This window comes from Oryzias latipes, chromosome 17 (genome assembly GCF_002234675.1).
Source record: "Oryzias latipes chromosome 17, ASM223467v1".
Taxonomy (NCBI): Eukaryota; Metazoa; Chordata; class Actinopteri; order Beloniformes; family Adrianichthyidae; genus Oryzias; species Oryzias latipes.
The window spans coordinates 29,416,509-29,444,200 of NC_019875.2; the positions used below are offsets into that span (position 1 = coordinate 29,416,509).

The following is a 27,692-nucleotide window of genomic DNA, read 5'->3' on the forward strand; positions in this document are numbered from 1 at the left end:
GAGTGGCAGCCTTATTTTTGCTCAGTGGACAGCCACCGCGTCCACGGCCCCTCGTCCTGCCGCTTTGCCTGGAACTAAGCCTGCTTTTAGGAATAACACACCCTTTCATTGATTATTTTCCACTGTTGTTGACTGCTGACCTCTGCCTTGTGGTGAGTGACACTCAATGGATAATACTTTAAAACAAAAAAAGACAAAAAAAATGTCTTTATGAACTCTGACCTCCCATTATCAAGGGGTCCTGTCATTTTATAATCTTCCTAAAACTGCTTTGCTTCTTGTCTAATCTCGTTTAGTGCTGCCTGACATAGTGTGGGTCACAAAGGCCTGCATGGATCCCTGTGTCAGGTTTATAGTGTACCTAAATAACCTATTAATCCATCCCAGTTTCCTTAAAAAAGGTTTGTTTTTTGGTGATGACTTGGATTGCAGTTTAACAACCAGAATTCTCCTGGCTCACAGCAGATTTTAGGATGCAGCTCTCAGCGTTTGCTGCTTGCAAGTGTTTGTTGGCTGAAGCAGACATCAGCAGATGGTTTATTCAGAAACATTAAGTTGACAGTGATGGGCAGGGCGGCTGAAACCAAGCCTGATGTGTTCATGTTTCCAGGAAAATATGTTGGAACTGTGGGTAAATTTATGGAAAGTCATCTTTAGACCAAATCTTGAATCTGAAACGTGTTTGCCGGGAAAAAAAACATCATTAGACGAGATGAGATGGAAAACTCCTCGTGTAACATATTTTATGGCAACTTATTGTCACAATAAACATCACTTTTAGTAGTGTTGACCACGTAGATTTATTTTTTATTTTTTGGTTGCGTCTTTAGTTGGGATGAGACCAGTTCTTGTCCAGTCGTCGTGTTTAGACCCCACAGGATACTCCGTCCACACTTTTGATTTTTTTGTGTTTCAGTTGATCAAAGTTTGCAAAATTGTATTTTTTCTTTCATCAAAAACATTTTGTTGAATCAGAAAGAATCAAACTTTTCTGCATTTATATGAATCATTTAGATAAAAAAAAAAAACACAATGAGAACCTGCTGCTGCCTCAGTGAGCTTCATACCTGCTGCAGCTTTAACCCTTACTAATGCCCCCCATCCCCCCACCCCCGCTCTGAAATCCATCTACATGAATAACAGTGAGATTGACTTACAGAGCCGGTAAAGTAAAGGACGGCCAGTGTAAGTTGGCGGGATGTCGGGATCAATACAAGCGGTGCAGAAGCAGCATCTGCACCAGCAGCAGGAGAAGCAGCAGCAGCAGCATCATCACTATGAGAGCAGCTATTACCTGAGCACCAAGTCGTCTGTTAGCCAGCAGGCTTTCTCCGCCTCCACGACCACGACCACCAGCCGTCGGTAAGAGGATGGACAAGAACTGCGGCCCAGATCGATGCTGTCAGCTGTACCTTCAGTCAAATCAGGGTCAGATGAGTCACAGATATAAAAACTTGCTGTTTTTACATCTGTAAAACCAGAAGTTAGTTTACATTTATCATATATTTTATTCAAAAACCTTTAAAATCCAAGAGATTTTATGTGTTTTTTTTAAATGTCTAAATCCAACAATAGTGGATTCCTTCAGTGTCTTTTTGTGAAGTTCTTTCACCAGGAGTGTTTGATTGTTGAAATCTCATCTATAACACAAACCATATGGATTCAATCTACACTACAGACACCGTCCACTTTATACATATTCATATATTCAACCTCCATCCAATTTTTGCCTTATTTTAGTTTCCAAAATGCATCAAACTTTTAACTATACAGTGTACAGGTTTGTTCATGAATGAAAACAAAAGGACTGATTTCCAAGTTCAACAGTCATATTTTGTTGTTGCTTGTGTTTGGATTTATTCCTGCAGCTTCTCCTTCACTCTAGCCTCCTCATTGTGTTTCCGATGTCAAAGGCAGACATGAAACAATCAGCTCATAACGGGAAGCGCCACTTCTGGTAGGGTGGGGATGTTGAAAAAGTCCTTCCATGACCTCCTGACTACCAGAGAAACGTCCAGTCAAAAAATCCACCCTAAACGACAAGCCCCAGAGCCCCGCCCCTTCGCATTTGGCATCATTGAAAAGCCTCAAATGTCCTCTGTAGGAACCAAAAGGAGTTCATTTTCAGGTTTAGAACTGTCCTCTACAGAGGACTAATATGCACTGCTGGCATTCAAGAGGATGAGGAAGACTTTACATTTTCAGTTTTGTCCTTCCAGCTGTTTGTCTCTCATCTCTGCATTGATGCTCCTCAACACCAGAACTGTTGGTTTGGTCAAATCCTGAAGTAAAAAACCGGTGGGAGGGATGATCCCCTCCTCTCTGAACATGGAAGAACGTGTCCTTCAAGCCGCCAGGCTTGTAGTACATGTTGGAACAAGAGGACTTTCCAAACGGGGTCAAGGAAAGAATTTCAGCGGCTTGCCAGGTTCTTCGTAGACAGCAGAGCTATTTTTAAGACGTTGCCGTCAGGTCAACTGTAAATCCGCCGTGTGAAAGCCAAGAAATATGATGAAGCTCCTTCAGAAGGTGGAAACCACAAACCTGGAATCCCCATAGTGCTTGTTCGCTGCTGTAATTTGTCTTTTTTCTGAGCTGCTTCTCCTCTTTGTTTGTTTAAGACCAACTCTCTCAGTGACATCTTTTAAAAGACTGAAATTCTTTGAGAGTTGTTTGACTTCAGGACGACCGCCGCTCATTCCTCAAAGCTCTTTTTTTTGGAGGGGAAGGGGGGGTTGACAGGGTTTTTGTGCTTGGGAGGGCCTCACATCAGTGTGCTCATGCTTCATTGGGCCGCCGTGCTTTGGCGCCTCTGCTGCAGCACGGCGTGCACAGAAAGCGTTCTGCTTGGCAGAAATCGTGAGTGAAAACGCTGCGTTGGCTCCTCAGAGTCTACACACAGACCCAATGGGACAACGAGACAGAAAGTGACACGCCGGAACTGAAGAGCAGGGACAGAAACGTTATTTTTCTGAGCAGTTGGACTATATAGTGCTCAGAAAACGTGTTTATATATCAGAACACGTATTTGCAGAACTTTACATGCAGTTGATCCGTTTTGATCACAAAAAAATGGATGTAAGTTTTACTCAAATGACGACTTCAAGGCCAAACCGTGGACTGTATCTCAGACCTGGAGTGAGCAAGTGCACCGTCCACAGAAAATGGTTTAATCACCAAATTAACTTAATTGAGTTGCCTTTTTTTTGGAGAACAGACGAGCAGGGATTGGTCCGGGTCGGTCAGAGTTTCTATGGCAACCACTCTCACCAATCAGGAGGGGAAACGTTGTTAGGCCACACCCCTACCACTCGAAGGTTAACGTTGACTTAAACTGTCAATCTTTGAAACGTGGGCTCCTGCAGGCTCCTCCTACTTTTATTCAAGCGTCTGTTTGGTCAGATTATAACTTGAAAAATTTGAACTACAGAAAATGAGGATTTAAATAAAAAGAAGGTATCAGATCCAGAAGGTTTATTCTGTCCAATACAATGACTGAGTAACAGCTGTTTATTTATCAATAGAAGTCTGTGGGATTTGGGCTTCTTGGAGCCACTTCCTGTTTGGAACGCCAGGGGGGAGGAGTCAGTCCAGTTCTCAGATCCAGTCATTGGTTGAATGTTTTTATAGCATGCAAAAATAAATATATACTTCTTGGCCTAACAAAGTTTTATGTTTATTCCTGTACAAAAAAAGCTCAAATAATTCCAGGTAAACATTGTGACAAAAATATGAGGCCCCGCCCACCCTCTGCACACACAGCAACCCAAAACACCCTGCAGGTGAACCAAATTCTCCCCATAATCATGTGATCATGTGGCGGTACAACTGTTCCCACAAAGGTCAAAAGATCAAGCCTAAGATGGACACTTTATGGCAAAAGTCATTTTCTTCAAACTGAATATTAAAATAAATAAGTGTTCATCTGGTTTGTTTCTGATCTGCAGACGCTTGGTCTTCATGTTTCCGTGGAGAATCTTTTCATTTTCCTATTTTCCCCTCTCAGCCAGAAGAAGTCTGTGAAGGTCGAGAAAGGGCAGGAGGGGGTCAAACTGAGCTCCATACCCAAGACAGCCAAGGGCAGCTACCTGGCCATGGACAAGGACAAAGAGGTCATAGGTTACGTTGTTCCTGTGTTCAGAGCCAAGTGAGCGCAGAAGAATGATGCAATGACTCCCATGCGCCAAGGCGGTTCTGTTCTCATGTGTTGGGGGTTTGATTCCTGCAGCCACGACACAGTCCGGGGTCTGATGGAGGCCCAGGAAGACGAGGTCGCAGAGGAGGGGATCAACTACGTGGCCATGAGGAACCTATTTGTCAGGGAGGCTGTGGAGGTCAAGGTGGAGAAGAAAACCCGAACCAGGAACGTCAGGGAATCTGCAGACCGCCTGGAGCTGGGGAAGACGGTAAAAAAAAAGCCAATTCTTCTGGATCTTCAACAGAAAAGTCATTTTCACTCGGAGGATTTTGAAATTCTTCACTGTCACACTACAGATGGAGGAATGGTCCGAATTCCGTAAGAAAATGAACCCGGACAGCCTGACACACCCTCCAGAGTTCATCGTGAAGCCGCGTGGACAGACCGTGCTGGAGGGGAAGACCGTCAAGCTGCACTGCACTGTGGCCGGATGGCCCAAACCCAGGATCGCCTGGTGAGTCGCCTTCCAGGATCATCCGTCACACGAGAGACGTCATCAGAAGTCATGAGACAGTTTTCCTCCCCGCCTCTGCGTCCTAACAAACTCTAAAATGATGTTCCCAAGGTACAAAAACAACGTGCTCATCGACGCCAAAGCCCACCCTGAGAAGTACACCGCAGAGAGCAGTTACAACATGCACTCCCTGGAGATCAAGAAGTAGGTCATCCTCCAGGCCACGCCCCCCGCACGGCGCCCCTGCAGATCACAGCCTTCCGGCAGACGCTGATCGACTCTCATGCTTCACTTTCAGCTGTGATTTCTTGGACACTGCTCAGTACTGCGCCTCCGCTCTGAACGTGAAGGGCGAGGCTTCTTCTGTGGCCACTGTTGTTGTCAAAAGTAGGTAACAGTTTCAAATTTACAGGTAAAGATGCTCCAGATGGAGTTTTACTGAACATTTAAAATTAACATAAAAACCTGATGATTTAATGGTAAATTTGATCCAAAGTTGATCTTAAATTTCTTCATTTACTGAGATGTTTCTTTGCAGGATTTCAGGAGGGCGAGGAAGCAGGCCCGCTTGATCCTAAACCACGTACGTTATTTAGTAAAAATCAATAACTTCTTTTTTTTACTGTTGCAGTTTGAAAATCACATGAGGCCAACCCAAAATGTGTTTTCTCTCATCTCAGGGGTCTGCAACCTTTAAAAATAAAAGATCCATTTGGTTCAGTTTCTTACAGACCAAAACGCAGCAATGTCTCACTGTATTGTTTTAAAAAGAAACACTTTTTTAATATCATTTGAGAACATTAAAGCCATTCTTTTCTTAAATTTTGCTTTTGAATATGTAGAATAGTTAAATTATGACAATGTTATATTTTTCTATTTTAAACAAATTGAACTTCTTTTACTTTTGAAGTTCCTTTCAAAATAAAATACACCCTCCTACTGCAGCAGATTTAGAAGAATAAAAAATTAAAAAATTGAAAAATTGGAATTGTATGTTAATATTTATCATATCATTTGGTGCACCATCATTATTTTCATCATTTTATTATTAAATATAAACAACACTGGCACAGAGCTCAATACATATTAATGCAATTATATACTTTAAAGTCCCACTCAGATCATCTTCTGACCTGCTTTCAAAGTGTTCTCAGTCGTCTTTTAATCACGATTGTGTTGTTTTTAGCCAAAATCATTAAATCTGTGTCGTTTTCCAGGACATAGTTTCTGCAGGACAACAGGACTTCATTAGAAACTCACCTCTGAGTTGTGGGCGGGACTGTAGGTGTGAAGAAACCCCGCCCACGTTTCATTTCTCCTTGCTGAGAGCTCGGAGTGGGGAGCTTGTGGCCCCTCCCAGCGTATTTTCTACATCACAAAAAAGAACTTTTTCAAACTGTTTCTTTTTTGTCAGCTCCTGATTCAAAAGGATTTGAAAAAAAGAAACATTCAGACATGCAATTTTGAGCTCCATCTTTTTCATAAATGTCCTCCATCTTTGCAAAAAAGCCGCAAGAACATTTTAAAAACACAAAAAACGTGATTTTTAATTGGAGCGGATTTAAAATCTTTGAACTCTGAACAGCAACTAGACACTGCAGTGCAGCCGGAGATGAGAATCAGCAGCAGAGTCAACTTTTTCTGACGTGTAAAATTTATATACCTAAAAAAACAAATGAACCAAAACTACAAATTATTAGCATTTTTTTTTCAAAGCCAAAGAACCTCCGGTTGCAGACGCCTGTCCTAACCTCTGAAAGAAGTTTAAAATCTCTTTTTTTTCAATGTCAGACTGTTTTGTTTCATTTTATTTAAGCTAACAAGTATATTACGGTTAAAGTTCTCGTGGCAAAAGTTAGAAATCACATTTGTAACTTTTTGGTTAAAAAAGAAAATGAGATAATACAAAAAAAAAGAAGTAATTTAGGAATACCTGAGCATCTACGATGAAGACTTTGATACCACGGCTGATTTAAGGAAGATGCTGTGATGATTCTGCCCTCAGATGGTTTCTGCCCAGAGTATGGAGTCACCTTTGAAACCACCATCATCGACAAGTTTGACGTCGCCTTTGGCTGCGAGGGCGAGACGCTGAGTCTGGGCTGCACCGTGGTCATTTATCCCACCGTGAAGAAGTACCAGCCTGAGGTCGTGTGGTACCGAGACTGTAAGTGGAAGTCTCAAAGGGCAAAGGTCGTCCTGGCTCCTGTCAAACTGTGACCGTGTCCCCTCAGCTGTGCCCCTGAAGCCCTCAAAGTGGGTGCACCACCACTGGTCCGGAGAGCGGGCCATCCTCACCCTGACCCACCTGAACAAGGAAGACGAGGGCATGTACACGCTCCGCGTCAACACCAAGTCCGGCTTCGAAACCCACTCTGCCTACGTCTTTGTCCGAGGTAATGCCGGGCCAGAACACTTTTCCAAAACTTTTAAACTAATTTAGATTTTGGTTTGTCCCCGTCTAAAAAGGGGATTGATTGTAAAAGGACGTTACATTAAGGAAAAAGGAATAAAACCAATGCTTCAAAAATTCTCACAAAGACCAAAGGAATAAAAAGTCTTTTATTATGACGTCTTTTTATTTTATTTTGGTTATGAGGAATAATTTACAACAATAACCAAACAAAACAAGGACCAAGATGCTCGTTATATTAATGCTGCCACACAGATCAAGTGATCCCAACAGTTAAGGAGAATCTGTAAACAAAGATGGCAAAAACCCGACAGAAGATCTCCCACTCTGACAAAAAATAATAAACAGAGACAGAAAATCCACAAAATAGAAATACAGCCTCAGCTGTAACAGATCCTAACAGAAATGTGCAGATTGTATTTCCATTAAAATGTATTTTATCACTTTCCAATTTAAAAAAAAACTACTCTGCACTGGAGAAAAAGTCCTTCTGAAACCATACAGAATACAAGATGTTTTTTCTCTCGTATGAGTAAAAGAAATTTGCTAATATTGCTACTAGAATTAGTTTTTGTATGATTTTCCAAAATGAGGTATGAATTCCTGCCCTTTTAAGGCAAAACTGAATCTTAAAAATAGCTATAAACACTCATTTTAGGTCTAAAGCTCAAATAATTACAAATATTATGTCATTCATATTTGCTTATAGTTTTTAACTCTAAATTCATTCTAGTTTAAGCGCTACGATCCTCATTTCCAGACCACAATCATCCTGAAATAGGAGTAGAATTACACATCAATTTATCTTAAAAATTAGACGTAAATTATGAGTCAAAACCTGTTTTTATTAGAGATGTGACTTAACATGAAATATTTTCAGGATTAAGCAGAATATTTCAGGTTTATTGTCTTCAAAGAAACCGTTACATCTCACTGAAAGCCTACAGGTAAGTCAGTTTGTTTATGTAGATGTAAAGTTCAATTTTCAAAGAAAACATCCGGGAACTTTATTTGCAGCTTCCAGGATGTAGAAGGTCACAGCGATGAAACCGGAGCGTGTGACGGAGATCCACCTGATTTAGAGACAGCATCACCCACGTGTGTGTGTGTGTGTGTGTGTGTGTGTGTGCGTGTGTCCGCGTGTGCATGCCAGATGCTGAGGTGGAGTTAGAGGGGGTTCCCGTGGCCCCCCTGGACGTGCGCTGTCATGATGCCAATAAGGATTATGTGGTGGTGACCTGGAAGCAGCCAGCGGTGGAGGGCAGCAGCCCCATCCTCGGATATTACATCGACAGGTCGGTCAGCTCACCTTTTTTCACCTTTTGACCTTTTTTTTTGTTTTGTTTTTTTAAAGAAAAAACTGTCAAAGCATCACAAAGTCATCTCAGCTGACCTAGAAGGAATGAATCAACCCAGGTAGTCAGAATGAAGCTAGTATTAATTAGAATGGCGTCGTATGGCCCACAGGCGCCATCTGCCCCCCCTCCCCCCATTTCCCCTTTTTCACCTGACATCATTGGCTGCTCAGGCTCCTCACTCTCCCCGTCTGCCGCCATGGTCAGAGCTGCACGTGACAAATTTATGACACGACCATTTTCAAAATGGCGGCTTTCCTGAAAGTTTTATCTCCATAGCAACCATTTCATTTTTTGGTCGCCTTGGGGTGACGAACAGGTCGATGTAAGTTTTAGAGGAATCTGCAGAAGTAAACTTTTGGATTTCCTTGGCAACAACCTTTTTTTGCTAACCACGCCCACATTCCTAACATGTTCATGTCATGTGTCATATCGTTTTGTTCAGCTTGAGCCAGCGATGCATGTTTTGATAATATTCCAGTTGAAAACTCTGCCAGCAACAGGGGAACACCACATTTCTGAACTCGCCACGCTCACGGCGTTCAAAATCTACAAACATTATGTCCAACATTTTCTCCCAAGTAGCTTCGCAGTGATGCTCGAGAAGGGAGGATGCGATTGGTTGAAATCTTTAGAAGGAATTTACATTTGTTGCTGGAACTAAAGGTGTTTTTTGGTTTGTTTTTTTACATCAAGATGGCAGCATCTTCTCAAGGTCAAAGGTCAACAAACTTCAGTTGTGGTTATAGACTTAACCTGACGGCATGTGTGAAATCTTGTGAAACCTTTTGTGCGAAAAAGGCCTCATTCATTGTTTTTACATTTCCTCCGGCTGTGACGTCATAATTTCTGCAAATTGTGTTAAGAAATCGTTTCGTGGCCTAAGGCGGGAAAAGGTGAGTTCGACCAGGTTCCTGTCTCTGCAGGTGTGAAGTGGGCGCTCATCACTGGGCTCAGTGCAACGACGCTCCAGTCAAGTACGCCCGCTTCCCCGTCACCGGCTTGGTTGAAGGCCGCTCCTACATGTTCCGGGTGCGCGCCTTGAACTCGGCGGGGGTCAGCCGTCCGTCCCGCGTCTCCGAGGCGGTGGTCGCCATGGACCCCTCCGACAGAGCTCGACTCAGAGGTACGAGCCGCTAAAGTTCTGACGAAGAGGAATGAAAAAGGTCACTGCAGTCATCGTCTTCCTTCACTTTACCAACAGCTGGACCTTCAGCCCCCTGGACCGGGATGATCAAGTTCACAGAGGAAGACTCCACTGGTATGTCAGAGATTCTGGTCAGACACTAGATTTGACAAGTAGAGTCTAGAGGAAGACCATAGAGGAGGTGCATGGAGGTACCTGGCTTTAGAGGAGGGGATGCAGAAGGTGGAGGAAGCTGATTGGCTGTGGCCACCCCTGAAGGGAAAAGTCCAAAGGAAGAGAAGAAGACGATTAGAGTGGAGCTGATTTCATTTCTACTCTTTTAAATTCAATGTAATGTTCCTTTGAGCAATTGTTGCAATAATAGAGGCAATAGAAAGCAAAAACTGGTACTTTTATTTCTTCTTTTAATCCCTTTCTGTTTTCCTTGTAAATGTATTTTCTTGCAGGAAGTAATCAGATAGAAAATCAGAGCTCACACTCTCTTTGATCTTTTTTTCTGTACTTTGTCTTTTAATAAGTACAAATACTTTACTCAACTTCCTTATTACCATAAACAGCCTTCTTTATTTTTCTTAATTAAATCCAAAAAACGATTTGCAAAGCAACTTTATTTTAAAGTTTTATAAACGATGATGAAAATTTTTACTTTATGTGACAAAAAAAGGAAATGGGCAAAAGTTGCAGCATTTAGCCTTAGTCCCCACTGCCCTGGGGGGAGGAGACGGGCGGTGTGTGGGTGACAAATACTGCAGGGGGCACGCGAAATATGCAGGTCGTAGACCGCTCAGTCAGCCCTTCCAGAATGAATGTTCACGCTCATATTTTTCTACGTGCCAGTGACAGGTTATAGTGAACATGTAAAGGTGAAGGAGGTAAGACGCAGGTGAGTCGTACGTATTTATTTCAATTTGCAGACTGTTAGCACTGTTCACGCGACACGAAACGAGACAATCAGAGTGTCGTTTGTGTGGACAATCATACTGGCATTTTAAGGCACCTGTGTATCACACACAGCCTTTGCACGTGCTCAGTAAGGGTCCAATGCTCGCACGTTACTAACGACCTGAGTGTGGCGTAAGGAAACCGTACGGCGGCATCACCCGTACGTCATAAGTGCAAAACGTCCCCTCAAGATGCAGCCGCTCCTCTCCAGGACCCTCCATGGACACGGAAAACCTGGAGCATCCGTACGGGTGTATGTAAATAAGGCTTTTAGGCGCCATAAATCACCCCCCCCCCATGCCCACAACAGTTTTATTACTACATCCATTAAATTGAACCTCTCATCATCCTGCTCCCTCTCCAGTGAGAACAGTTTCAGATACACATATAACTACACGTTTATGGTAAATATACCCATAAAAACATCTCACACACATTTGATTCCATTTAAATTCACAGTTCAAATGTATATTCAAATATATATATATTAGAGTTTTTTTTCTGTTGCATAACTCCATCAGTGTTCATCATTTTTTTTCTCAAACGTTTACGTCTCTGCTTCTTGTGGTTTGGATACTGGTGTGTGTGTGTGTGTGTGTGTGTGGTCCACATTTAAAGGTTTTTGAAGCTTAAGCTTTATTTAATCTCAGTTTCATTGAAAATAGGTTTCCGAGCCGCTGAAATCCTTTTTTTTTCCCCATTCAGACGACTCTTACAGGGCGAACTGTGACACAGGCTGTGTGTGTTTTTTTTTTCTCATCTCAACTTCTTCCTAAAGTGGGAATCGTACCTGGAGAGCCAACTGATGTTGTGGTTACCGAGGCAACCAAGAGCTATGTGGTGCTGGCCTGGAAGCCCCCGGTTCAGAGGGGTCACGAGGGGGTCATGTACTTCATAGAGAAGGTGAGCAATCTTTAGGGAATAGACAGAAATGGTTGTTTCTGTATAAAAAGTGTGATTTTAACATTTTTATTAAACTTACAAACTTGTTCTAGTTCATTTCTCTCGAGTCACAAACAAACCTCCAAGTGATAATATCTTCATGAGTGCTTCCTGTGATAACAAAGAAAAGTAAATTTGCTGTTTTTCCGTGCGGGGAAATTCATTTGAAGGATCGTTCACATGTTATATTGCCAGCAATAAAATCTATTTTTTTGCACAGATGACACTAGAAGAAGAAGAAGAAGAAGCTGCAGTTTGTCACTGATTTGAAATAAATAAATGAAAAACACCATCTGGGTTCAAAAGTTTGAATTTACGTGTTGTTCATGTTTTCCAAACGTGTTCTGACATTCAATCAGTGGGTTTTGAACATATACATTCTCCATCACACCTTTCTTCTCCTCGGTGATGTTCTTGCATAGTTTGACCCATTCGTCTCCCCCTCAGCGTATTTCAGGATCGGACGCCTGGCAGAGGGTGAACACGGGAATGCCGGTCAAGTCTCCGCGCTACGCCCTCTTTGACCTCTCAGAGGGTAAATCCTACAGCTTCCGCGTTCGCTCCTGCAACTCCTCCGGCGTGGGCGGGCCTTCTGAGCCGACGGAGGAGGTCACCGTCGGGGACATCCTCGGTGAGCCAGTGTGTCACCTTAAGGACGGAGTCCACCTCTGTCCAGACTGCAGGGACTGGAAGTCTTGTGGTGTTTTCAGACCTGCCGTCAGCCCCTGGAGCGCCGGTGGTCATCAGGAACACAGGCACCTCGGTGGTGGTCACATGGAAGGCCTCCAAGGATGTCAAACACTTAGCTGGCTACTATATTGAAAGCAGTGTGGTGGGGACTGACGTGTGGACGGCTTGCAACAATAAACCTGTCAAGCAGACCAGGTAAGGAGCTTAAATTGGGTTTCTTTAGCTCCTGATGGCCACTGAAAACCAAATGTTTTATATTGTTTTATCTTTGCACTGCCTCCCAGTTAGCTCTAGGATCGAGGTTCTTCTATTGGTTAATAAAAGTTTGCATTTCATTTTTATCAGATCTACTTTTAGTTTATGACCCTCCCGGAGCCCTCAGGTCTGCAGGTGCAGGTCTGCCAGTCTGCCCACCTGAGGACGTGGGGGCTTCATCCACCGCGGACGTTTTCAAGAAAAAAAACCTTAAAAAGCATCTTTTTAGTAAAGCTTTTACACTGGCCACATGTTTTCATTTCATTTTATAAATCTTATTGACAATTCATTTGATTTATTTTGATTGTACTGGTGGGATCTGTCTTGGTTTTTATTTATTAATCAGTTAATTTATTGTTAGTAGTAGTAGTATTTTTAATATGTTTACTATTTTAACTACTATTTTTTATCTTAATAATATCTATTTTATTATGGGAAGCACTTTGAGATGCACTGTAGCAGGAAAAGTGCTTCACAAATAAAGTGGAATTGTACGGAGCCCCTAAAGGGCCATTGATGGAAAAAAAAAAAACTGGAGGAAAAAAAAATTTTTTTTAAGTAAAAAACATTTTTTGGGAGTAAAACATTTTGTTTTTAAGTAAAAAAGAAAAAGAAAATTACTGGTGCGCACCAGTTAGTATCAAGTGCGCACCAGTTAGTTTCAGGTGACATTAAGACATTGTCAGTAATATTTCGTGTTTTCAGAAAGTTTACAAGGTCTGTATCCTCAACTTTAGCCATTCTAAAGACAACTGTAGCTACTTGGTGCACAATGAGCAAGCAGGTCAACTATCTGATATCTTCTGATACTAACTGGTGCGCACCTGAAACTAACTGGTGCGCACCTGAAACTAACTGGTGCGCACCTGAAACTAACTGGTGCGCACCTATAACTAACTGGTGCGCACCTGAAACTAACTGGTGCGCACCAGTTAGTTTTTTTTTCTTCTTTTTTTTTACTTCCAAATAATTTTTTTCCTTCAAAAAAAAAATATATTTCCTCCATTTTCTTTTCTATCAATGGCCCTTTAGGGGCTCCGTAGAATTGAATATTCACGTGTTTTATTCAGAGTTTATGTGAGAAAAAAGGGTGACATTTACGACGTTTTTGGGAACATAATCTGCTTCCCAAACGAGCTGAAGGATGAATTTTTATTCTCGCCAGGTTTGTGTGCCACGGCCTCATCACGGGGTACAACTACGTGTTCAGGGTGAAGGCGGTGAACGCCGCCGGATACAGCCAGAGCTCCCCTCATTCTGATGCTGTGGTCGTGCAGCCCGCCATCTGTGAGTGACCCCGCCATCCATCTCCAGCACGTTCAGCCCGTGTTTTCTTCCACCCTCACCGCCACTTTTAAATACGTGTTTGGCAAGAAAAGTGATGGAAAGGAAAAAAAAACAACCTTTCCCTCCAACCCAAAACAGTTTAAAGTCCCGGTCCAATCATCTTAGGATTGATTTCCAAAGCGTTCCCACTGGTCTTTCATGCAGTTTTAAGCCAATCAACCAACAACCTGTGTCATAGTTTCTGCAGAGCAGCAGGAGTTTATTAAAAATTCCTGGAGCTACTCCGCCTCCCCTTCCCTTCCTGTTGCTGAGAGCTCTCTGTTCACACTCTCAAGACGTACATGGATCCGTTTGTCTACAAGTAAACGCATCAGAATGCTCCCAATTCACAACGATTCGAACAAATACATGTTCAGAAACACAATTTTGAGCTTAATTTTCGTAAAGTTTGTCCTCCGTCGTCAGAAAAATGCCACAAGAACATGTTAAGAGCAGGATTTTCATGGGAGTGGGTCTCTAACTTTCATGTAACGCTTGTGTTTGCATAGAGGGGCTTTTCATTAACGTCCTTCCCTTTGGTCAGATTCTGTTTTTGCATCCCAACTGTCAATTATACCCTGATTATGTGGGTTCTATTTTGCTCCTGGAGGGGGGGGGGTGCTCTTGGTGGATGACCAAACTGAAGGCTGAACTGTTGTCGTCTCAAAGAAAGGGGGGTTTGCAGAGTCATTCTATCACAAGAGAGGAAGTATGTGGATAGTTAAAACCATGAGCTCTGAACACGAACACCACAGAAAGTATACTACCATATACTACCAAGTAAAATTGAAACAAAAAATAATCAAAGGCATTAATCCAGATCAACCAATAGACAATTCGAGAGTTTCATAGCTTTCTTACAATGTATTTTGTGGAGGAATTTATAAAAAATAAAACTACAATATTGATCTTGAAATACAAAAAATATGGTTATCTTTCAGAAAATGACATTCATGAATGAAAAGTTGACCTAAAATAAAATAAACTGATTTGCTTTTTTCTTTTTTGACACAACCAAATGGTGTTTTTTGTTGAAACCCACAAATATAAATCATAACAGAAAGTTTAAACCGAATTGCAATGATGAAACAGATGCTTTTGAGTTTCAACGTCTTCTGAACATTGAATCCTCCACAGTATATGAACGGCTGTCTGATTTGTGACTGTTGTATTTCCACGCAGTAAAGAGAATTCTTTGCATTTTTCCCCCCAAAACTATGGTTGTGTGCCCCCCCTCACAGCCGTCCCCGGACAGCCCACCGGGGTCACCCTGCTGGAGGCTCTGAAGGACTACATGGTGTTGGGTTGGACCCCGCCTGCCGACAACGGGGGAGCTGATGTTCGGGGCTATTTTGTGGACTACAGAACCGTCAAAGGAGGAGTGTTGGGACAATGGCACGAAATGAACCACCAGGCCCTGACCGCAGCCTCCTATAAGGTAACCTCACGATGACAGAAGCGGTTGATCTCTCCTCCTTTCCCTCCAGAAATGTGCTCACGGGTTTCTACGTTTGTTTCCTTCAGGCTGAGAACCTGAAGGAAAACGTCTTTTATCAGTTCAGAGTGCGAGCCGTGAACATGGCAGGCGTGAGCAAACCTTCCCTTCCCAGTGCAAGCCTGGAGTGCAAGGAGTGGACCATCACAGTCCCAGGCATGAGACACACACTCACACACACACACACACACACACCCACACACCCACACACACACACACACACAGCAGATCTGGCAACAAACTCCTGAAAAATTAAATAAGTAATTTCTTCTGTTTACTCATTGATCATAATGGAGGATTTCTTGATTTTTTTTTAAGACAATTTTTCATAAACATTTAGCATTTTTGCCAGTTTTAGTTGTATTACTGACACAAGGAGTGGCATGAAAGAAACCAAATAGATATTTTTTTGTTTGAAAAGAGAGATAAATACAGGAAAACAGCATTGAACACACGACACTTCTTCTATTGCCGTCCAGATCGCGTCTTTGGTGCTCAAACTCACCGACAGAAGCAACTTTGTTCCTTCTGTTCTGCGTAGAAAACATCAAACAAATTTAAGCTGATCCCATCCAATCAGGGGGGAAAAAGAAACGTCTTTTTGTTTTCCAACTAATCTGCCATTGAAGCTCATTGAAGCTCCTCATTGGCCAAACACACCTGATCCAGGTAATCAGCAGCAGATTCTGCAGGACTTCCAGCAGAGGGCCGGCCCTCGAGGCCTGGAGTTTGACATTTTGCGCGTATTGCACCGATGAAAATTGGTCATACGTGAACATACGCGGAAAAAGTGAGAAAAGTCTTTTAGTGAAATTTTCACCGATGTATCAGGAATGAAACACGTTAAAACCAGGGAAAAGTACGAATAAACCACTCAAAGAACACTTAAACCAATGTAGAGCATGATTATTGCCCTGCATATGTCTGGTTAGAGATTCATGCGCCGTGTCTGCTATGTAAAAGTTATACATGGGTGGAACATGCGTGAAAAGTCTATTATATATACATCCAATCAGGGGGAAAGAAATGTCTTTTGTAAATTTGAGATTAAGGATTTTAAACCAACGTTCTTATGCTTTGTGCTCACCATAGTGGCCTTCATGAAAAGCAAATCAATTTAAAAAAAACAACATTTTATGTGTTTCAGTTTGTTTATTTCAATCTCTGACAACAATTTACATTTTACCCTTTCCATTACTTTATCAATTTTACTTCCAGATTCTTTGTAGACTCCAACATTCCAGGAAATGATCTAGAACTGCCAGATGCGGCCTACATCCAAATTGGCCCACAAGGCTCTTGTCATGAAATCAATAATGTGGGGGGCCCCAGCACTTTCTAAAAACTCTGCACGAGTTCTTGATTGTGATTGGCTAAATTCCGTTATAAGCCGTGGTAAAACCGTGGCGGCACCGTTTGTTGACCCTTCTGTGACACTTTCTAGCTAAATGTCAACTGTAAATAATAAAAAGGTTGACAGCAAAAGACAGGTGGAAATTGATGTTTTCAAGTCAATATAAAACAATTGTGGTTTGTATTTTTCAATAAGATAACCATGTATTTCATGTTCATCTGATTCAAATTTGGACGTTTGCAGTGAGCATTGAATAGTGATTAATATAAAACAATTTATTTGATCTCAGATATAATGTTGACAAAGGGTTTTTTTTTCTTCCAGACAGACATTTATTTTGTTTTATTTCTGTTCTTCAACTTTCAAATTTACAACAATTCTGTTCTATGTGAAGAAATTGAAAAGTATCCAATTACAACATAGTTTTTACTAAAATTTAATTTGTATTTAATGTTATCACAAGGGTTCAAAGACTGCAGACTGATGGGTTAACCGTCAAAAGTTTTCACCTCACCTAATCTCTTTGAAAAACTGAGGACACTCCATCAAGTCTGTGGAGTTCACCTGTTCACCTGTTCACCTGTTCATCTGTTTTCATTCAGTAACTTTCTGCTTGGCAACTGAAGCTGCTTAAACACGACCCTCAAGTCTGCCAAAGACAATCCACGTTTTAATAAAAATACATCTGTGAGCAAAGCTGGGGTTAAAATAAAGATTAAATTGTAGAAACAGTGTAAATGTGGTTTAAACGGGACTGCGGCGGGGGGTTAACTTAGCATATTATATCATCTGTTTTATCTGGAAAATTCTCAAATCTTTGTCTGGCAGTTTACTACAAGTATATAAAGTATATGTACATTACTGAGTACTGTTGTTGCTTCCCTCTAATTTCTTTGTTTTGTTTTTGAGAATTCAGCTCTCTGACCTTCTTCCCTCTCAGGTGTTCCTGTTGGTCTTCGTGTGCTGGAGGTTCGCGACACCTCCGCCGTTGTTCTGTGGGACCGCCCCCTGTTCGACGGCCGCAGTCCCGTCAACGGCTACTACCTGGACCTGAAGGTGGCGTCGGAGGGGGAGGGAGGCTGGAAGGCGGCTCACGAGAAGACCAACAAAAGCAAATACATGAAGGTGAGCAGGATGCGGAAATAAAAGCCTCTTTAAACCAATACGAAGCTGTTTCCACTTGTTGGCTCCTCGTGTCCTCAGGTGACCCAGCTGACGGCCGGAGCATCGTACGTCTTTCGTGTGCGCGCTCAAAATCTGGCTGGAGTTGGAAAGCCTTCAGCAGTTTTAGGTCCGATTGTAGCTCAGACACGCCCTGGTGAGTGTCACATTTCATTCATTTTTGTCATATTTATCTTTCTGTAAACCCGCTGCGTGGCTCTGAAGAGGCAAACATCTCAAAAACGTCTCAAGTGTGAGTAATGGAACCGCTGCTCTCGTCTCCCTTTTAGGCACCAAAGAGATTTATGTGGATGTGGACGGCGACGGCAGGATTTCTATGGTCTTCGAATGCTCTGAGATGACGGAAGGCTCAGAGTTTATTTGGTCCAAGAACTATCAGGCAATGACGGACACGTCTCGCCTGACCATCTGCAACGAGAAGGGCAGGTGAGTTCCCGACAGGGGGCCTCCACTCCCAACATGATCAGCAGGAATCTACAAAGACCCCTCCTCCTGATCTTCAGATCCAGAGCGACCTTCAACAGCCCGTCCCTGGAGGATCTCGGCACCTTCTCCTGCATGGTCACCAACACCGACGGCATCTCCTCAAGCTACACTCTCACTGAGGAGGGTGAGGCGGCTCATGACCTCTTTTGTTGGCCCAGTTGACTGTGTGTGTCTTCAGGCTGTGACATTGACCTACTTTGTTCTCGGTTGTGTTCCAGGTCTCCTGCGTCTTTTGGACCTTAGTCATGAACACAAGTTCCCCGGTGAATAATTACCCTTTGATCTGTTCACACCGGCAGCATAACATTCAGGGTTTTTTTAAGCCTATACAGAGAGCATCACTTAAAAGCAATAAAGTGTTGGAAAAATGTTACTGTTACAATGGGGAGCTATGAATCGTTGAACACATGAGGTATATATTTGTATAAACCCCTCTTGTACCAAGCTTAATTTATATTGATTATAAATGTATACATTTCTTTGCTGGACCAGACAGAAAGGATAAAAAAAACTCTTGCAAAGTCAATACGTTCAATTCTGGTACTCTTCAGTGATTCCCTTCAAGAGTGAGATGGCCATGGAGCTGCTTGAGAAGGGCCGCGTGCGCTTCTGGACTCAGCTTGAGAAGTTTACCTCTGCCTGCCAAGTGGAGTACGTCTTCAACGATGCAATCATCGAAGACGGGGAGGTAACGACCGCGTCGGTTTCCTCGTGTGATTTGCTCTCACCATATGACCGAGTCTGCTCCCCCTACAGAAATACAGCATGAACTTCAACAAATCCACGGGCGTCATTGAGATGTTCATGGACTCTCTGGAGGTGACAGACGAGGGCACCTTCACCTTTAACCTGGTGGATGGAAAAGCGAAAGGCACTACCAGCCTTGTGCTGATTGGAGAAGGTAATGGACTCAAAGGCCGGTGTGGTGTCCGACATGTTTTCCAATTAATCTGCCATTGAAGCTCCTCATTGGCTAAACACACCTGATCCAGGGAATCAACACCAGATTCTGCAGGAATTCCAGCAGAGGGCCGGCCCTCGAGGCCTGGAGTTTGACATTTTGCGCATATTGCACTGATGAAAATTGGTCATACGTGAACATACGCGGAAAAAGTGAGAAAAGTATTTTAGTGAAATTTTCACCGTTGTATCAGGAATGAACCGCGTTAAAACCAGGGAAAAGTACGAATAAACCACTCAAAGAACACGTAAACCAACGTAGAACATGAACCGATTATTGCCCTGTGTATGTCTAGTTAGTGATTCATGCGCCAAATAGGGTTGTGCCGATGGACGATATCATCGTCCATCGTGATGGGTGACTGACATCCCGATGGAGAGACCACCATCGTGATGCCACGCCCCCGCCACGTTGCGCGTCGACACCAGAAGCCGCGGTTACATGTACAAAATATCTTGATGGGATCAATGGTCGGATTAGAATCCAACCGTGTACATGGGCCCAGAAAAATGTTTTCAGAATATAAAAACGTTCACTAAGGTCACAATTTCGGTCGGAATAAATCATTCGCACATGCGCAGTATTCGCACATGCGCAGTTTGAAAACCGGAAGGGGATACAACTTCCGCCGAGCGGCTTTTTTTCCAAACTTTATTGAATATGACAATTCAATACAAAACGATAACAGCGCCGAGCGGCTATATACACATTGACATGTCAGCTCGGTAAAATACGAGATGATCTTCTAAACGTGCTTTTAATAATGTTACGGTTATTATGAAACATCTGTTCGCTCATCATTTGAATTTTAATCCGTGTGGTCAGTGCTTTTTCTGAACGTAGCCAGGATTAGCAGTATGCTAACACGGGCTAACAACATTAGCTTTGGGTGGCGCTGCATCCTGTGAATAACATCAGCCTTTATTTAGTCGGGACACGACTGGAAACACAAATCCACGTGATTGTTTGAATGTTTTCTAAGGACTGAGCGACATTTCTGCTTTGAAGCTCAAACCGCTGTGTGTGCTGACGATCCGAGCTGTGCTCAGACACACGTTTAGACCCGGTTCTGAGTTCGGTTGCTTGTACCCCTAGAGCTGCGGGACGGATCGCAGTCTTAAATCTCCCACACATACCCCTCATGTACCCCCCCCCCCTTCCCATCAAACACAAAGCTGTAAATCCGCTAAGTGCGGGAGTGGACTACTTCTTTTCTATTTTGCTTGTTACTTTTTCTGTTAAAGTCACTTCCCTCAGTTTATACTGGATCATCGCGGATTAACCATTAGTTGGGAAATAAAATGAAAAAAGCAAAATAACGAATAGCAGTTATATAAGAACGAAAAATGTAAAAAATACCCCCCCCGACGATGTCATCGTCCATCCCGATGGTTGACAGCAAACATCGTCAACGGCCAAATTAGGGGACATCGCCCAACCCTAGCGCCAAATACATGGGTGGAACATGTGTGAAAAGTCTGTTAAACCAGTGTTTTCAACCTTTTTTGAGCCACGGCACACTTTAACCTTGACAAAAATACAGCATTCAAAAATAAAATTAAAAAAAGAGAAACTAATAGTCTGTATTGATCTACAGCCCCTTCAATCTCACATGCATTTTTGTGATAATTGTGGCAGAAAAAGCTGGAAGCTGCAGCTGTTTTTTCTAAAAGGTGTGATAATGTTAAAAGATTTGAAAACTGTTTGATGTGTGTTCGTTGTGGTTTCAAGACGTTTAACAAAGAAAGGCTCGTTGTGTGCTGAGACGCTGTCACTTTAACCCAATGCATCATGGGAGATGTAGTGCAAAAACTGACGCAGAGGCCAGAAAGACTTGCGTCTCTGAGCTTCATTGATTTGTTCACTTGTTCCACGGTCTGACACCGGATTCTGTGGAAAGCTACACCGCTAAAGATTTTTGTTGGAACTGAGAGACTTTACGAGCAGAATCTGATCAAGGAAGTGAAGACTTTAACCACTTCTGATTGGTCAGACTGATGACGTAGGATTAAGCCTCCAAGAATGATTGGTGGAGACAGTTAAAGGGGCGGGACTTTTTAGAAAACAGTTAAAGCTGCAGCTATATCGCAGTACTGCCATTCTTGTCAAAGTTTCTTTAATAGAATCAAATAAACACAAAGAAAAAAGTATTTTACGATCTTTCATATTCTAACTACCACCACGGTTTTATCAGGGCCTGTTTGGATGAACAAAGAGCTGATTTCCTGGAGATGGAAAATGTTTTTAGATCAGTTAATGAGGGCAATTTCCCACGGCACACCTGACCATCTCCCACGGCACACTGGTTGAAAAACACTGTGTTAAACATACGTGGAACAGTTGTGGACAACCACAAATTTGCATATGCATCTTGTAATTATCACGCACAATTGCATAGGTTTTACGTGATAATTGCGATTAAACGTCATAAAATACACGTAAACTGCGTAATTCACAACCAACCAAAAATTCTGAAAAGCTCAAAACCGAATTCATGTAAAGACCCGTCGACAGAAGCCCTTGACGGGCGACGCAAAATACTTTAAGAAGGATGCAGATCACGAAAGACCGACGTGTCATACGTGGAAAAGTGCATGCTCAAATAGGACACAACAACGAAGACGTCAAACCATGCAGCCCATTGACTGTTCGATATTTTTGCTGTAGCGCAAGTTTTTCTCGTTATAAACGGACCAATCGGATGCCTAAAAAGTAGGTGGAGCCTGTTGGCCCCCACGTCCAACTTCCAAAACCTTTAGTTCACTGATTTTGTGTATACCGCTTTCAAGTAGAAGGGGTGTGGCCTTCCAACAAGCTACGTCCTGATTGGAGAGAGCGGTTGCCACATAAACTTTGATTTGGACCGATCTTTACTGCGACTTGACTTGGTTGGAACTGGAAATAAACCATCTTCTATGGGTCACACACACTCGGTCCAGTTCTCAGATACAGTCAACGATGCAGACTGAAAAAGCAAGGCTGCCGTTAGAAGATTTTCCACCAAGGGGCAGCAGAAGGCAACACTTTCATGTTTTCTTTATTTTAAAGGAAAAATGAACATTTAAACACTTTTTTAGCACTGTTAAAAGACAAAAAAAGCTGTTTAACAATCTGGTATTAAATACTGTTGTCTTTCTTGTCTAGAATTTAAGGAGCTTCAAAGAAAATCAGAGTTTGAGAGGGCAGAATGGGTCAGGAAGCAAGGTAAAGCGTGGCCTTTACTTTCATTTTACTCCATTCATATTTGAGATGATGATTTGCCCATTTTCTGCTCACAGGTCCTCACTTTGTGGAGTACCTTAACTTTGCTGTAACACCCGAGTGTGACGTATTGCTGAAATGCAAGGTACAGAAGGGAGGAGGCGTTCTTGACATAAACACAGATCTGTAAAACCTCCAACCTGCAGGTGAATCACGCTCTTCTCATTCTTTCGCAGATCGGAAATGTCAAACCTGCAACGGAGATTGTTTGGTCCAAGGACTGCATCGAGATTACAGAGGAGGACGAGGAGGCGAAGAAAATTGAGAAACAGGACGAAGAGCTGCTGTTCAATATCGGAAAGGTCAGCCAATTAGACGAAGGCCGTGTGCCGTGAGGAGCCACAACACAGATGCAGCTATGCTTTCATTGTGGCCGTGCCGTCAGCCTCTCTGACACACAATACATGTTCAGACCATTTCCAGAAGATTACAATATCATTTCTACAAATCCACTTTTAAACAAATTGTTTTTTTTTATTTTTAATCCTGTTTTTGTTGATTTTATGAGCTGGAACCCCAATTGATGTCAAAATTAACAAATAGTTCAAATCAATTAAACCTGGATCTATAACCTATGAAAGTTTATTTATTTGAATAGAATTATGGAAATGAATACACTTTTCCATGATATTCAAAGTTTTTGGAAAGGGTCTGTATATATACTGTTATCAGAGTGGAGGTTAAGCATTTCTGTAGGCATGTGAAGAGGCAGAATAGGATCAACCGACTCATCAAGGATCAACCGACTCATCAAGATCTCATCAAGAGCATCTCACCAAGATGCTCTTTTGTATCTTCATTTTTGGGTGTTTACGTCCATCTGCTACCATTGTAGCACACAGTTTACCTGTGATTCAATCATTACATGTCTAACCTTCTCAGTTTAACCTCATCTGCCACCATTGCCACTCATTTTTCAAAGATTCTCCTGACAATGAGACGAAAAGAAAACTACAATTCCCAGACTCCCACCCATTCATATTAGGTATCATTGAAATGTCCTGTATAGATACCAATGGATTTATTTAGGGGTATGCAGAGGTTGTTAGGAGATATTCAGGTTTAGAAATGTCTTTAAAAGAAGACAAATTTGCATTGCTGGTTGTCAGGAGGATTTTTCTTTCTCATAAATAAAAATATTTATAAAGTAGGACTGGCGTGGCAACGAGGTTTGATTGACATTTCATGAAACTTGTCATTCATTGAGAGAGGGCTGGTGCATGAGCGCCTGTAACTGGCCTGTCTGTCTAATTTACAGTGGGTTATTAAGCAAGAGAAAAAGAAAGAAAAAGAGCGGAAAAAACCATCGGCAGAGGACGCTCATCGACCGCCGAGACCTAAAGTCTGCCATAAGTTAACACCTTCCATCTCCATGTGTCATCCTCGTCCTGATCTTTTTCGTGTCTTCCTCCTTCATTTCCATGTGTCTTGTTTTAGCGCCTGCAGCATCACGGGCGGGAGAAAAGCTCGGCTTTTCCGTGTAGTCGGTCTCTGTCTGGCTGTCTGTTGACAAGAATGATGTTGTTTTCCTCTTTGCTCAGGGGGAAAAGGAAGTTTACTTCCCTCAGGGGGATTTCTGACTAATATTTTACATCCTAGATATCAAAAACAGACATGGGGGTTTATGATGTCTTCCTGAAGGATGAGAGGGGCAAAGATAAGAGCTCCTTCAATCTGACAGATGCAGGTGAAGCTCTCTGTGTGGATTTCATCAGCAGAAATGTCAAGCAGACATCCGTGTGTTGAAGTGAACTGCTGGTTTTCTTCTTTCTCCAGGATACCAAGCTGTTATGAATGAGCTGTTCAGGGTCATCGGTGAGTCAGACTTCCCAGAGGAAAGGCTTCTTGAATGAGTTGAAATCCATTCAAATATAATTTTGTTGTTGTTTTCTCTGAAGCTAACTCCTCCAGTGAGGTCCAAGTGGTCAGCACTGAAAACGGCATCATTTTGTCCTCCAGCGTCACATACTATGATGAGAACCTGCGTGTCGGATGGCTTCACAAGTACGAGACATTCCCTTAATCATAACTGATCTGCCTTTGCATGACTGCAAGACTATTGACGGTATCAGAGAACTGGACTGAGTGCGTGTGACGTCATCCGTAGCAGATAGCTTTCTTCTGGCCCCAACCAAATGAAATCAATTTAGTCGCCATTTTTTTCCTGATACGGACTCTGCCATGTTGGGGCCAGACGTCGTCAGTAAGCAGTGATTGGTCCAAGTCATTCGGTCATTGTTTCTATGGCTACCAGTCTCACCAAGCAGGGGTGATCTTGTTGGAAGTTCACACCCCTACCACTTAAAAGCGGGCTACCAAATCTGTCAAACGTTTTGATCGTGGGACGTGGGGGGCCAGCAGGCTCCACCTACTTTTATTGAGACATCTTATTGGTCAGTTTACATCGTCAATCATCTGAACTACAGAAAAATATCACGTCAAAAAAGGGATTAGGGGGAGAATGGTTATTTGTCAGGATGAGGCGGCAGTGGCTCAGGCGGTTGAGCAGGTCGTTCAATGATAAAAGGGTCGGCGGCTCGATCCCCACTCCCCCCAGTCAACCGTTGCTGTGTCCTTTGGCAAGACACCCTACCCTCCCTGCCTCCAGTGTGGAGGGTAGGTGCATCTGAATGTGTCTGTCTCTCTGTCTGTCTGCCCCAGGGCAGATTTTCCTTTGCTCTTTGGGGCCATTTAGTGAAAATGACCTGACCATGGTATAACTGATGGTAACACCTTAACAGTGTTTTGGTTCATTTTGAAAAGGTGACTTTTTAACTCGCAAACTGACCTCAAAACAATTCTAATTGTGTCTGAGGAAAGGCGTCACAGAAAAGATCAGATTGATTTGTTTCCTGAAGAAACTCAGAACAAACATCTGTTGACATTGATTTCCTGTATACATTTGAAGAGTTTGGGCTTCCCAGGTTCCACAGAATCTGTTGTTTAAATATAGATTGAACTTTAGAGGGCGAGACAGATTTGGCCTTCACATTTCACTTTCAGCAAAGAACTGTAAACTACTGATCTGCATTGAACTTTAGAAGCTCACTTTGCTTTTCTCAGCTCCAGATGTTGCAACATATCTGATGTTCTGAAAGTTTAATGACTGTGGGTCCAAGCAAACGCCTTCTACTTTAGCTAGCTTACAATCTGTCTTTTGAAATAAAGATTCAAACATTTTTAGTGTCGTTGTATTTCTACAATGAAATTTCCGATGGCACTCAGTCAAAAATAAAGAAAATAGTAGACAGAAAAAATAATAAAAACCAATATAAAAAGAAATTATATGTATTTTAAAGCAGTGGGTTTTAAGAAAACTATTTTTTTAAAGAACACTTACTCTGTTGAAAATTTTATGAAATAAGTGTTTTTAAAGTTAAGGTTTTTCCAAAAGCAGCTCAAAAATAGAAATCAGCGTAACATTCGAGGTATGCCTTTAGGAAAATGTAGAACACTTGGAGTTTATTTTGTATACTTGAGTGTAAGATTATGGACTATGTGCCAATATCAGTGTAGAAAGTGTACTAACTGAATACTTCTTCAGACCAAATTGGAACATTTTAAGTTTACAATATAATACATATAAAAAGTAAACTTCAAGCACACCTCCTCAATTTTTATATAGACTAAGTATACTTGTAGTACACTGAAAGAGACTACTTTTTACTAAGGATGTAGTGACATCTTTAGAGAATGATTTTTGTCACTATGGATGCCTTGTTGTTATGTGGTAGGTGGTCCTCTTCTCCAGGTTATGGCCTCCTAAATTAAAAGTGAGTTTTCCTTCATCTCGTTCTTCCAATTTCTCCGTTAGAGATGCCAAGATTGCAGCTTCAGAGAGAGTAAAGTCTGGAGTCACAGGCGAGCAGCTTTGGCTGAAGATCAGCGAACCCACTGAGAAGGACAAAGGAAAATACACCATGGATATTTTTGATGGCAAGGACGGCGTGAAGAGAGTCTTTGACCTCACTGGAAAAGGTCGGTTAAGTCAGACTTATTTACTCAAACGCACCAAGCCTCAACATTTTATTTTTCCATTCATGAATTAAAATGTTTTTTTTTGTTTTGTTCAGCTTGGGATGAAGCTTTTGAAGAATTCCAAAGACTTAAGTGAGTAAATTAAGTTCATTTGACAGGCCGTTGAATTTTTATTTTTGTCTGAGTTTTGGATTTGTGGGCAAAAATAAACAGAAAAGGCCAAAAATGTAATCAGTGAACTTGAAAAAAACTTAAAAAGTATTTCCTGCTATTGTAGAGTTTATCAAATAACGGAGACAGCATTTTTTAGATGTTTCTGACTGTTTGTTCTCTGATTCCTTCTTCAGGGCTGCAGCCATTGCAGAGAGAAGTAAGTGTTTGTTTTCTCTGACGTTTTCCTCTGGGGACCTAGCAGTACAAAAAAAGCAGTTTGCTGTAAACACAGCTGGTTATTTATTTTGCATGGTTATAAATTTAATTAAGAAAATCCTGGTGGCATTTGTGGTTCTCTTGTGTTTCTTCAGACCGTGCTCGTGTTGTTGGAGGTTTGCCAGATGTGGTTGCAATCCAAGAGGGCAAGGTAAACAAATGACACAGTTCCAGTACTGACAAACCGAGTGGATCTCACGTTCTGCTCTGTTTTACTCTGTTTGAGTGACGCACTTTCCTTCCCTTCAGTCCCTGAACCTGACTGGGAATGTGTGGGGCGAGCCCACACCAGAGGTTTGCTGGACGAAGAACGACAAGGAGCTCGTTTCCGACGAGCGCTACAAACTCAAGTTCGAGCACGGCAAGTTCGCCAGCATCACAATCGCGGCGGTCACCACGGCCGACTCTGGCAAATACGCTCTGGTGGTCAAGAACAAGTTTGGCAAGGAGGCCGGCGAGTTCACCGTGAGCGTGTACAACCCAGAGGAAGAGGAGAGCAAGGAGGACAAGAAGTGAAGGAAAGGAGATCAGTGAAGAAGATGTCTCCAAAGCATTTCCTCCTGCAGTCCAGCAGTTCAATAAATGCTCCTCTCAGCTGTTTCCTCCTGTGTGTTTCATGTCCAAATGCCTTCATTTAGGAAGAAAAGGCTGAAAGTGAGCAAGAAACAGAATTTTGTGCCGTTATAGGTTTCTTCTTCTGTTGAGTTATTTCAACAACTTAAGGGGCAAAACGACAAAAATTGCATTCCTTTCATTAGTTTTCAGTTTAGAAAAGTCAGGTATAACTGGAACAGATTTTGTTTTCCTTTATGGAAAGAACGCTG

The 27,692-nt window shown here is 42.3% G+C and overlaps 1 protein-coding gene across 3 annotated transcripts; it reads left to right on the plus strand.

Annotated features, from left to right (window-relative positions):
- Positions 1-27,468, plus strand: LOC101161583 (myomesin-1). Of its 3 annotated transcripts, XM_011487065.3 has the most exons (38): positions 1-152; positions 1,160-1,362; positions 4,007-4,147; positions 4,229-4,406; positions 4,495-4,652; positions 4,764-4,856; positions 4,951-5,039; positions 5,191-5,235; positions 6,658-6,819; positions 6,887-7,048; positions 8,219-8,360; positions 9,347-9,546; positions 9,625-9,681; positions 11,288-11,412; positions 11,899-12,082; positions 12,162-12,336; positions 13,562-13,683; positions 14,964-15,160; positions 15,247-15,373; positions 17,512-17,696; positions 17,775-17,889; positions 18,023-18,179; positions 18,257-18,363; positions 18,458-18,502; positions 18,791-18,927; positions 18,996-19,140; positions 22,345-22,404; positions 22,479-22,546; positions 22,638-22,763; positions 23,720-23,803; positions 24,061-24,148; positions 24,238-24,276; positions 24,360-24,465; positions 26,276-26,439; positions 26,535-26,571; positions 26,787-26,809; positions 26,964-27,019; positions 27,118-27,468. In XM_011487065.3, the coding sequence occupies exons 2-38, from the start codon at positions 1,199-1,201 to the stop codon at positions 27,382-27,384; spliced, it is 4,530 nt and encodes a 1,509-aa protein (XP_011485367.1). In that variant the 5' UTR covers positions 1-152; positions 1,160-1,198; the 3' UTR covers positions 27,385-27,468. The 3 variants fall into 3 exon arrangements, with proteins under 3 accessions (XP_011485367.1, XP_011485368.1, XP_011485369.1); XM_011487066.3 differs by lacking the exon at positions 23,720-23,803; XM_011487067.3 differs by lacking the exon at positions 1,160-1,362.
- Positions 27,469-27,692: the final 224 nt, after the last annotated feature.